The following is a 12,549-nucleotide window of genomic DNA, read 5'->3' on the forward strand; positions in this document are numbered from 1 at the left end:
GGTCATAGTTAAGCAAGTGCCGCTTTATAATACCGTCGATAATACTTTCCGTCACTTTACTGATGATCGAGAGTAGGCCGGGTTGGATTTGTCCTGCTTTTTGGGTACAGGACATACCTGAGAAATTTCCCACATAGCCGGGTAGATGCCAGGGTTGTAGCTGTACTGGAACAGCTTGGCTAGGGGCACGGCAAGTTCTGGAGCACAAGTCTTCGGTACTGATTTTGAAAAGCTATTTTAAGAAAACAAATGAATATATTGCACAACAATTCGTACAGAAGCTCATCATTCATTGTAAAACGGTCATCGGGTTGTGTACTTGTGTGATGGCATAAAATGTAAACTGATGTGGAATGCACACGCGCTCATAATGTCACTGCCTGTTTTTTTCCCCGTTTAGTGTGAGTGACGTGAGGTGAGGAGGTAAAAGAAGCGATTCTTTTTTAGCCTGCTGGCTAGAAAAATGACATAGTTAGGCCTAGAAAGCTTTTTCCTGCTGAGACTGAGGTAAAAGGCGCGTTGATTTTAGTCCTAGCTGATTTTTAATAAACTGAAACTATTGTCTGAATTGGTGAGAATTTATACAGCCATCAGATGTGAAAAGAAAAACTTGCATTTATATAGCGCTTTTCACGACCATGTGACATTTCAAAGGGCTTTACAGCCAATGTAGTATTTTTGAAATGTGGTCACTGTTATAATGTAGGAAATGCAGCAGCCCATTTGCCCACAGGAAGCTCCCACAAACAGTAATGTGATAATGACCAAATCATCTGTTTTGGTGATGCTGATTGAGGATAAACATTGGCCAGGACACCGGGGAGAACTGCTCTGCTCTTCTTTGAAATAACACCTTGGGATCTTTTACATTGATCGAACAGACAAATGGGGCCTTGGTTTAACATCTTATCCAAAAGTCAGCACAGATGACAGTGCAGCACTCCCTCAGCACTGCCATGGAGCTTCAGCCTTGATTTTTGTGCTCCAACCCTGGCGTGGGACCTGAACCCGGAACATTCCGACTCAGAGGTGAGAGTGACACCAACTGAGTCACAGCTGACACACAAAAGTGAAAGGCGAAGTTTGCAACAAACTCCATCACTCTAGCTCCAATGAATGAGGGGGCAGTTTTGTACTCCGTGACTGACAAGGGCTGAAGTTCAGATGTGGATTGAGAGCGACAAGTGCAAATGTCTATTCTGCCCAGTGAACATTTACTGAAATCACGCACTGTGCTTGTAAAGGTACCATTACAGCTTAGGTTGAGCTGTCTGCTGATTCCTCAAACAGTGCATTAGGCCCTATTAGTGAACTGACATCGCAGTCAGTGACAATTACAACGGCGCTAAAGCAATCTGTTGCCAAGGGAACCATTCAGCCATGGATGATTTGATGAGGTCCAAGCAGCCCTTTGCACCTCCACAAAGTCCGCGTGACACCGGCTTCTCAAATCTGTTTTAGAAAATCTGCCATGTGACTAAATATACTCAGCAAAATAGAGAGTCAGCTCGCTATATTGCTCTTGAAACTTTCATTTTGTAAATGGGACATGAATTAAGTGAATACCAGATAATCAGAAAATTTTTTAAAGAGGTTCTGTAAACTGTCTGGTGTCCTTCAGCCCCCTCTCTCGCAGGGAGATATCTGTACACTGACTGGTGTCTCTCAGTCTCTCTCTCTCAGGGAGATATTTGTACACTGACTGGTGTCTCTCAGTCTCTCTCTGAGGGAGATATCTGTACACTGACTGGTGTCTCTCAGTCCCTCTCTCACAGGGAGATATCTGTACGCTGACCGATGTCTCTCAGTCCCTCTCTCTCAGGGAGATATCTGTACGCTGACCGATGTCTCTCAGTCCCTCTCTCTCAGGGAGATATCTGTACACTGACTGGTGTCTCTCATTCCCTTCTCTCTCAGGGAGATATCTGTACACTGACTGGTGTCTCTCAGTCCCTCTCTCTCAGGGAGATATCTGCACACTGACTGGTGTCTCTCATTCCCTTCTCTCTCAGGGAGATATCTGTACACTGACTGGTGTCTCTCAGTCCCTCTCTCTCAGGGAGATATCTGTACACTGACCGATGTCTCTCAGTCCCTCTCTCTCAGGGAGATATCTGTACACTGACCGATGTCTCTCAGTCCCTCTCTCTCAGGGAGATATCTGTACACTGACAGGTGTATCTCATTTCCTTCTCTCTGAGGGAGATATCTGTTTACTGACTGGTGTCTCTCAGTCCCTCTCTCTCAGGGAGATATCTGTACACTGACTGGTGTCTCTCAGTCCCTCTCTCTCAGGGAGATATCTGTACACTGACCGATGTCTCTCAGTCCCTCTCTCTGAGGGAGATATCTGTACACTGACCGATGTCTCTCAGCCCCTCTCTCTCAGGGAGATATCTGTACACTGACTGGTGTCTCTCAGTCCCTCTCTCTCAGGGAGATATCTGTACACTGACTGGTGTCTCTCATTCCCTTCTCTCTCAGGAAGATATCTGTACACTGACTGGTGTCTCTCATTCCCTTCTCTCTCAGGGAGATATCTGTACACTGACTGGTGTCTCTCAGTCTCTCTCTCCCTGAGGGAGATATCTGTACACTGACTGGTGTCCCTCAGTCTCTCTCTCTCAGGGAGATATCTGTACACTGACTGGTGTCTCTCAGCCCCTCTCTCTCTCAGGGAGATATCTGTACACTGACAGGTGTCTCTCAGTCCCCTCTCTCTCTCAGGGAGATATCTGTACACTGACAGGTGTCTCTCAGCCCCTCTCAGGGAGATATCTGTACACTGACTGGTGTCTCTCAGTCCCCTCTCTCAGAGAGATATCTGTACACTGACTGGTGTCTCTCAGTCTCTCTCAGGGAGATATCTGTACACTGACTGGTGTCTCTCAGTCCCTCTCTCTCTGAGGGAGATATCTGTACACTGACTGGTGTCTCTCAGTCTCTCTCTCTCAGGGAGATATCTGTACACTGACAGGTGTCTCTCAGCCCCTCTCTCTCTCAGGGAGATATCTGTACACTGACTGGTGTCTCTCAGTCCCTCTCTCTGAGGGAGATATCTGTACACTAACTGGTGTCTCTCAGTCTCTCTCTCAGAGATATCTGTACACTGACTGGTGTCTCTCAGTACTTCTCTCTCAGGGAGATATCTGTACACTGACTGGTGTCTCTCATTCCCCTCTCTCTCAGGGAGATATCTGTACACTGACTGGTGTCTCTCAGTCTCTCTCTCAGGGAGATATCTGTACACTAACTGGTGTCTCTCAGTCTCTGTCAGGGGATATCTGGACATTGACTGGTGTCTCTCAGTCCCTCTCTCTCAGGGAGATATCTGTACACTGACTCGTGTCTCTCAGTCCCTCTCTCTCAGGGAGATATCTGTACACTGACTCGTGTCTCTCAGTCCCTCTCTCTCAGGGAGATATCTGTACATTGACTGGTGTCTTTCAGTCCCTCTCTCTCAGGGAGATATCTGTACACTGACTGGTGTCTCTCAGTCTCTCTCTCAGGGAGATATCTGTACACTGACTGGTGTCTCTCAGTCCCCTCTCTCTCAGGGAGATATCTGTACACTGACTGGTGTCTCTCAGTCCCCTCTCTCTCTCTCAGGGAGATATCTGTACACTGACTGGTGTCTCTCAGTCCCCTCTCTCTCTCTCAGGGAGATATCTGTACACTGACTGGTGTCTCTCAGTCCCCTCTCTCTCTCTCAGGGAGATATCTGTACACTGACTGGTGTCTCTCAGTCCCCTCTCTCTCTCTCAGGGAGATATCTGTACACTGACTGGTGTCTCTCAGTCCCCTCTCTCTGTCTCTCAGGGAGATATCTGTACACTGACTGGTGTCTCTCAGTCCCCTCTCTCTGTCTCTCAGGGAGATATCTGTACACTGACTGGTGTCTCTCAGTCCCTCTCTCTCAGGGAGATATCTGTACACTGACTGGTGTCTCTCATTCCCTTCTCTCTCAGGGAGATATCTGTACACTGACTGGTGTCTCTCATTCCCTTCTCTCTCAGGGAGATATCTGTACACTGACTGGTGTACTTTTTACTTTTTACTACTTTCCATTGAGTGTAGAGCAGGTGCAGGACTTGACTCTGGGCACTGGCTCTGAAATATAGACCTGGCCTGGGCCCTGCCTCTGCTGTTCCCCCATCGCCCCTAGAGCTACAGTCAGACAGCAGCATGCATTTGAAGAATCCATTTGTCATCTCTTCACTGGAGTTGGGGAGGGGTGTGGGAGGGAGGAGCTCTAATTAGCAACATTGGAACAGGAGGAGGCCATTCGGCCGCTCGAGCCTGCTCTGCAATTCTATCAGATCATGGTGGACCTGAACCTTCACTCCACACACCCTGATCTCTCACCCAACAAAAATCTACGATTCCTGACGTGCCGTGTCTTTCCAGAATTTTCTCTTTATATTTTAAATTAACTTTTATTTGCAACATCAGGATTATGGGGTACTTCACAGGAATAAAGTTGGCCAATCAACACACCCACATCCACTGTCACATTTATCACCAGACCCACTTTTCACCTTTTTATTTATTCTTTCATGGGATGTGGGTGTCACTGGCGAGGCCAGTATCGATTGCCCATCCCTAATTACCCTTGAGCTGTGTCGCTTGCTAGGCCATTTCAGGGGGCAGTTAACAGTCAGCCACATTGCTGTGGCTCTGGAGTCACAGACCAGGTAAGGATGGGAGATTTCCTTCCCTAAAGGACATTAGTGAACCAGATGGGTTTTTACAACAATCGATGACAGTTTCATGGTTGCCATTACTGAGGCCAGATTAAACTGATTTTAAATTTCACCAGCTGCCTTAGTGGCATTAGAACCAATGTCCCTAGAACATTAGCCTGGGCTTCTGGGTTACTAGTCCAGTGACATTACCACCAGGCAACCATCTCCCCTACTGCCATACCTACCCCTTCCATCACATGCTCCTGCTTGTCTACACCGTGTTGGACCAGCCCTAGGTCAATGGTACAGCTCTTGCCTCTAAATCATAACACTCTGGTTTGAAGTCCTGCTGCAGGATTTGAGTACATAACCCAGCTGCTCTCCACCCAACCCCGGCCCTCACTCTCCGCCCAGCCCCGGTCCTCACTCTCCGCCCAGCCCCGGCCCTCACTCTCCGCCCAACCCCGGCCCTCACTCTCCGCCCAACCCCGGCCCTCACTCTCCGCCCAACCCCGGCCCTCACTCTCCACCCAGCCCCGGCCCTCACTCTCCGCCCAACCCCGGCCCTCACTCTCCGCCCAACCCCCGGCCCTAACTCTCCGCCCAACCCCGGCCCTCACTCTCCACCCAGCCCCGGCCCTCACTCTCCTCACGGCCCCGGCCCTAACTCTCCGCCCAACCCCGGCCCTCACTCTACGCCCAGCCCCGGCCCTCACTCTCCGCCCAACCCCGGCCCTCACTCTCCGCCCAACCCCGGCCCTCACTCTCCGCCCAACCCCGGCCCTCACTCTCCGCCCAACCCCAGCCCTCACTCTCCACCCAGCTCCGGCCCTCACTCTCCGCCCAACCCCCGGCCCTAACTCTCCGCCCAACCCCGGCCCTCACTCTCCGCCCAGCCCCGGTCCTCACTCTCCGCCCAGCCCCGGCCCTCACTCTCCGCCCAACCCCGGCCCTCACTCTCCGCCCAACCCCGGCCCTCACTCTCCGCCCAACCCCGGCCCTCACTCTCCACCCAGCCCCGGCCCTCACTCTCCGCCCAACCCCGGCCCTCACTCTCCGCCCAACCCCCGGCCCTAACTCTCCGCCCAACCCCGGCCCTCACTCTCCACCCAGCCCCGGCCCTCACTCTCCTCACGGCCCCGGCCCTAACTCTCCGCCCAACCCCGGCCCTCACTCTACGCCCAGCCCCGGCCCTCACTCTCCGCCCAACCCCGGCCCTCACTCTCCGCCCAACCCCGGCCCTCATTCTCCGCCCAACCCCAGCCCTCACTCTCCGCCCAACCCCAGCCCTCACTCTCCACCCAGCTCCGACCCTCACTCTCCGCCCAACCCCGGCCCTCACTCTCCACCCAGCTCCGACCCTCACTCTCCGCCCAACCCCGGCCCTCACTCTCCGCCCAACCCCCGGCCCTAACTCTCCGCCCAACCCCGGCCCTCACTCTCCGCCCAACCCCCGGCCCTAACTCTCCGCCCAACCCCGGCCCTCACTCTCCGCCCAGCCCCGGCCCTCACTCTCCGCCCAACCCCGGCCCTCACTCTCCGCCCAACCCTGGCCCTCACTCTCCGCCCAATCCCAGCCCTCACTCTCCGCCCAACCCCAGCCCTCACTCTCCACCCAGCTCCGACCCTCACTCTCCGCCAAACCCCGGCCCTCACTCTCCGCCCAACCCCCGGCCCTAACTCTCCGCCCAACCCCGGCCCTCACTCTCCGCCCAACCCCGGCCCTCACTCTCCGCCCAACCCCCGGCCCTAACTCTCCGCCCAACCCCGGCCCTCACTCTCCGCCCAACCCCCGGCCCTAACTCTCCGCCCAACCCCGGCCCTCACTCTCCTCATGGCCCCGGCCCTAATTCTCCGCCCAACCCCGGCCCTCACTCTCCGCCCAACCCCAGCCCTCACTCTCCTCATGGCCCCGGCCCTAACTCTCCGCCCAACCTCGGCCCTCACTCTCCGCCCAGCCCCGGCCCTCACTCTCCACCCAGCCCCGGCCTTCACTCTCCACCCAACCCCGGCCCTCACTCTCCACCCACACCCGGCCCTCACTCTCCGCCCAGCCCCGGCCCTCACTCTCCACCCAGCCCCGGCCCTCACTCTCCACCCACACCTGGCCCTCACTCTCCGCCCAGCCCCGGCCCTCACTCTCCGCCCACCCCCGGCCCTCACTCTGCGCCCACCCCCGGCCCTCACTCTCCACCCAGCCCCAGCCCTCACTCTCCACCCAGCTCCGGCCCTCACTCTCCACCCAACCCCGGCCCTCACTCTCCACCCAGCCCCGGCCCTCACTCTCTGCACAGTCAGTTCCTCACTCTCCATTCAGCCCCCTCTCTAACCCTCTTCCCTCGATTTCAGACTAAGGGACCAGTGACTGATAGCAGGGGTTGAAATCGATTGTCGAGTTGCCTGTCTCATGTGTACAGGGCCTGAATTTCAGATGCTGGAGTGACCCTACTCATTGCCAAAGCTGGAATACAGATTGATGACTCTGAACTCACCTCCTGACTCCCCAAAGCCTGTCCACCACCTACAAGGTACAAGTCAGGAGTGTGATGGAATACTCCCTCATCATACCCTCCACTGGCACCCCATCCACAAATCTTCAACATCCACTCCCTCCATCACTGATGCACAGTAGCAGCAGTGTGTATGATCTACAAGATGCACTGCAGGAACTCACCAAGGCTCCTTCAAAAGCACATTCCAAACCGGTGACCTCTTCTACCTGGAAGGTCAAGAGCAATAGATACATGAGAACATCACCACCTGGAAGTTCCCCTCCAAGTCACTCACCATCCTGACTTGGAAATATATCACCGTTCCTTCACTGTCGTTGGGTCAGAATCCTGGAACTCCCTTCCTAACAGCGCTGTGGGTGTACCTACACCACATGGACTACAAGAAGGTTCAAGAAGGCAGCTCACCCCCACCTTCTCAAGGGCAGTTGGGGATGGGCAATAAATGCTGGCCTATCCAATGATGCCCACATCCCATGAATGAATAAAAAAAGCTGAGATAATACGACCCACCTCAGCTTGCTGCTTCCACTCCTGCAGCTGCTCAGAGGCAGAAGGGCCACAGTGTGTTGTGTTTTGATGAAGAAATTGTCTGGTGTTGGATTCAGCTGAAGTATGATTCACTCTTAATCAACAGCTTGTCTGTAACTCATCAACACATTTGGATGTAGGAAAAGGGAGAGAGAGAGAGAGAGAGAGTGAGAGATCACTTAGACAGAGAGGAGACAGAGAAGATGACAGACACCAAGAGAGGGAGAGAATAGGGAAAAGACAGGGATAGTTGGGGAGACTGCAAGGAAAGAGACAGAAATGGGGTGAGAGAGGCAGAAAGAAAGAAAGGATGGGAATGGGCAAGACAAGTGGAGAGAGACAGAGTGAAAAAGGCACATTGTAAATCACAGAGAGGCTCGAAAGGCAGAGAAAGTGATAGGGACAGACACACACTGGAGAATGTGTTTGGTGTAATTTTTCTATACTCTTTCCCCTGACCTGTTCTCTCCCCTCACTGTCCCTCCCTCTCCCCTCGTCCTTCCTCTCCCTTTTTCCCTCGACCTCCCTCTCCCCTCCCGGCCTCTTCCCTGACCCTTTCACTTCCTCTCCCCTCACCCTACCCCCATCCCACCCCTCCTTTCCCTGTCTCTCTTCCTTCGCCCACCCCCTGCCTCTTCCCTTGCCCTCTTCCTGCCTCTCCCCTCGCCCTGTCTCATTCCTGGTCCTTCCCCTGTCCCTCTTCCCTCACTCTGCCTCTCCAGTATAGTTGTCGTTCCATAGACACTGGGAACTGTCCAGACCCTTGCCCAAGGGACTGAACTCCATATCTGAGCATCAAAAGCAAGTGTTGGTGGGTTGAGTCCATTGCAGCAAACCTCCATTGTCACAGTTCCTGACAGGGGTGTTGGCCGGTGTGTCAGCACGGTGTGTGTGGCCTGTGTTTGTTGGTCTGGTTGTGTGGCAAGGTGTCTGTATCTGTGTACTTGAGTGTGTTGAGTGGTGTATGTGGCACATATGTGTGCATGCATGTCTGTGTGTGTGCATATGTCTGTGTGCGGGTGTCTTGTATGTCCATGTGTTTGTGTGCATGTGCAGGTGTCTCTGTGTGTGCACATGTTTGTGTCTACACACATGTCCATATGTATGTGCATGTCTGTGTATATATATATACATATTTGTCCACATGTGCCTGTTTATTTGTGTGTGTCTCTGTGTATCTATACATTCCTGTGTTTGTGTGTGTGTTTCTCTGTATATGTGTCTATGTGAGTGTGTGTGTGTGTGTATCTATACATTCCTGTGTTTGTGTGTGTGTGTGTTTGTGTGTGTGTGTGTTTCTCTGTATATGTGTCTATGTGAGTGTGTGTCTGTGTGTGTGTACCTGTCTTTATGTTTGCGCATGAGCACGCGCATAGGGTGATCTCTGGTCCTACCAGTGCACAAGGCTCCATTTTGAACCACCTCACTGGACGTGCATTATTTTGATTTAGATAGCTATTTTGAAATGATCTTTCTATTCGCCCTTTACCTCATCAGAGCCAGACCTGAAGATGAGAAGATCGAATGGAATAGCAGCCACGATGTCGATGAGGAACCAGCCCTTGAAGTAATGGATTGCGATCTTGGCTGGGTGGCTCACAACTTCATCATTCTCATTAACGTAGGTGGTGCGGAAGTTGATGATGATATCGATGATGAACATGATGTCAACGATTAGATCCACGACAGCCAGTGGGTTGCATGAGTAGCCACATTCCAGTCGCTTCTCCTCTTCCTGATCATTAAGCAGGAAGGCAGCAGAGTAGGGAGTGAAGATGGCAGTGTGTATGACCAACAGGAGAATGAGCCAGTCCCAGACAGCCTTGAAAGGGCTGTAGTGAAGAATTGTCCATTTGTGAATGCGAGGGGCTTGCAGCTTATATTCTGGAAGCACATCAGCTCCGAGCGAGAGAACCTAGAAACACAGAAGAAACAAAAATTACTGATGTAGGCCAGGCCAGAATGACCCCAGGTTCCAAGCCCTGGCAGATGCTGAGTTGGCCGATCTTGGCCAGTTGGAGGGCTACAATTAGTGTGACTTGTAGCTGACTGGTAGTTCTCTTGGCTCTGAATGGAACGAGTTCAAGCTTCATTCTCGAGACGTACCAGTGCTGCACTGTTAGAGGTGCTGTCTTTTGGCTCTCAAATGGACATAAAAGATCCCATGGCACTATTTTGAAGAAGAGCAGGTGAGAAGAGAGGTCCTTCCTGGTGTTCTGGTCAATGTTCATCCCTCAACGAACATCATTAAAGTAGATGATCTAATCATTAGAAGCTGAGGAACAAACAATGGAAATCTCGAGCACAGGTAAAGGATGAATTTCTGGCTTTCAGGGGAAAATCATTTCACCCACAGGTTGTAGTTTGGACTCTCCTGACCTACCCAGTACTCTCTACATTGATTGCCAACTCTGTAATCCTGGAGGTCACATCACATGACCTCTCACCTCTAACCAGCCAAACCACGTCCAAAATGAAATTTCAACAGCACGTATTTTTTGAGTGTCGCAGTGATATTCCTCCTGGGTTAGGCAGCCACATTCAAGAGATTTTCCTGGAGAGTTCAGAACATTCCAGAAGTTGTTGGCTACCTGTATCCCCCTGATTTATCCAAACTTCTTTCAGCCTTGGTCTTTTATTATATTTTGTGATTTGCAAGGTATTTAAGGAATTCTGGCTCTTGACGACACTAAACATCACAGACTTTTCCTCTCCAACCCATCTACACTTCCCACGTGATGTGGGCGTCACTGGCAGGACCAGCGTTTGCTGCCCATCCCGAATTGCCCTTGATCTGAGTGTCTTACTGGGCCATTCCAGAGGGCAGTTAAGGGTTAACCACATCGCTGTGGGTCTGAAGTCACATGACCAGATTTCCTTCTCTAAAGGAAACTATGACTAGATTTTAATTCCAGATTTCATTAATTAAATATAAATTCCACCAGCTGCCATGGGAGGATTTGAACCTGTGTTCCTGGAGGATTAGCCTAGAATACTAATCTAGGGATATTACCACTACACCACCATCGCCCCACAAACCTTTGCATCTTCTAATCGAAGCAGCTACACAGGAACAGGAGGAGGCCATTCAGCCCATTCAACCATTTAATTAGATCATGGCTGATTTGCATACTAAGTCCATCTACCCACCTTGACTCCAATACCTCAGTATCCTTGTCTAACAACAAGCCATCAATCTCAGTTTTGACATTTTCAATTGACCCTCAGTGCCAACAGATTATTGAAGGAGAGTTAACGTTTCGGGTCTGAATGACTCTTCTTCAGAACTAAAGAGAAGTAAAATTATGGTGAAATATACACTGTTTAAGGGGGGGTGGGACAGGTGAAGCTGGGTAGAAGGCCAGCGATAGGTGGAGGCAAAGGAGAGATTGCAAAAGATGTCATAAACAAAAGGTCGAAGGGGTGTTGATGGTGGTGATACTGGCTAAAGGAGGTGCTGATGGTGACATTCAGGGTAGAAAGCAGGATGAGCAAGTGACAGATGGCCCTAGTGGGGGTGGGGGTGGGGGAGGGGATGGTGCGGGAAAAAAGATCGAAATGGGCTAAAAGGTGGGGATAAAACAATGAATAAAAATGGAAATAAATTTAATAATAATAATAATGAGGTGGGAAAAATATATATATATAAAAATTTAAAAATAAATATTTGAAAAAAGGTCAAAAAGGGGTGAGGATGGAGGAGAGAGTTCATGGTCTGACGTTGTTGAACCCAATATTCAGTCCGGAAGGCTGTAAAGTGCCTAGTCGGAAGATGAGGTGCTGTTCCTCCAGTTTGCGTTGAGCTTCACTGGAACAATGCAGCAGACCAAGGACGGACATGTGGGCATGAGAGCAGGGTGGAGTGTTGAAATGGCAAGCGACAGGGAGGTCTGGGTAATGCTTGCGGACAGACCGCAGGTGTTCCGCAAAGCGGTCACCCAGTCTGCGTTTGGTCTCTCCAATGTAGAGGAAACCGCATTGGGAACAGCGAATGCAGTAGACTAAATTGCGGGAAGTGCAAGTGAAATGCTGCTTCACTTGAAAGGAGTGTTTGGGCCCTTGGACGGTGAGGAGAGGGGAAGTAAAGGGGCAGGTGTTGCACCTTCTGCGATTGCATGGGAAGGTGCCATGGGAGGGGTGAAAAGTGAGGACAAGGGGGACCCTATCCTGGGAGGGAGAGGAAGGTGTGAGGGCAGAGGCGCGGGAGATGGGCCGGACACGGTTGAAGGCCCTGTCAACCACCGTGGGTGGGAAACCTTGGTTAAGGAAGAAGGAAGACATGTCAGAGGAACTGTTTTGGAAAGTGGCATCATCAGAACAGATGCAACGGAGGTGAAGGAACTGAGAGAATGGGATGGAGTCCTTACAGGAAGCGGGATGTGAGGAGCTGTAGTCGAGGTAGCTGTGGGAGTTGGTGGGCTTGTAATGAATATTGGCCTTCTATCCAGCTTCACCTGTCCCACTCCCCCTTAAACAGTATATATTTCACCATATTTTTACTTCTCTTAGTTCTGAAGAGTCATACGGACTCAAAACGTTAACTCTGTCTTTCTCTCCACAGATGCTGTCAGACCTGCTGAGTTTTTCCTGCACTTTTGTTTTTGTTTCAGGTTTCCAGCATCCCCAGTATTTTGCCTTTACTGAAGGAGAGTTTCAGATTTCCACCATCCTTTGTGTGAAGTAGGAGATCATGATAAAGTCATTAAGTAGAATAAAATAACATTTTAATTAAGAGATTTATTTCCTTCTCACCGCATTGAAGCACGATCAGGCCATAAATTTTATGCAGTGACAAAAAACTTCTTCTCAACCTCTGGGATGAG

General features: G+C 51.2%; 1 protein-coding gene across 1 annotated transcript in view; it reads right to left on the minus strand.

Moving 5' to 3' along the window:
- The window catches only part of kcnh6a (potassium voltage-gated channel, subfamily H (eag-related), member 6a), a 215,063-nt gene that overhangs the window by 46,983 nt on the left and 155,531 nt on the right, over positions 1 to 12,549 (minus strand). The window contains exon 6 of the mRNA XM_078529856.1: positions 9,216 to 9,641. Within this exon, the coding sequence (XP_078385982.1) occupies positions 9,216 to 9,641 (426 nt within the window). The remainder of the gene's footprint in view (positions 1 to 9,215; positions 9,642 to 12,549) is intronic.

The sequence above is a fragment of the Cetorhinus maximus genome, chromosome 25 (assembly GCF_964194155.1).
Source record: "Cetorhinus maximus chromosome 25, sCetMax3.hap1.1, whole genome shotgun sequence".
NCBI classification, from domain to species: domain Eukaryota; kingdom Metazoa; phylum Chordata; class Chondrichthyes; order Lamniformes; family Cetorhinidae; genus Cetorhinus; species Cetorhinus maximus.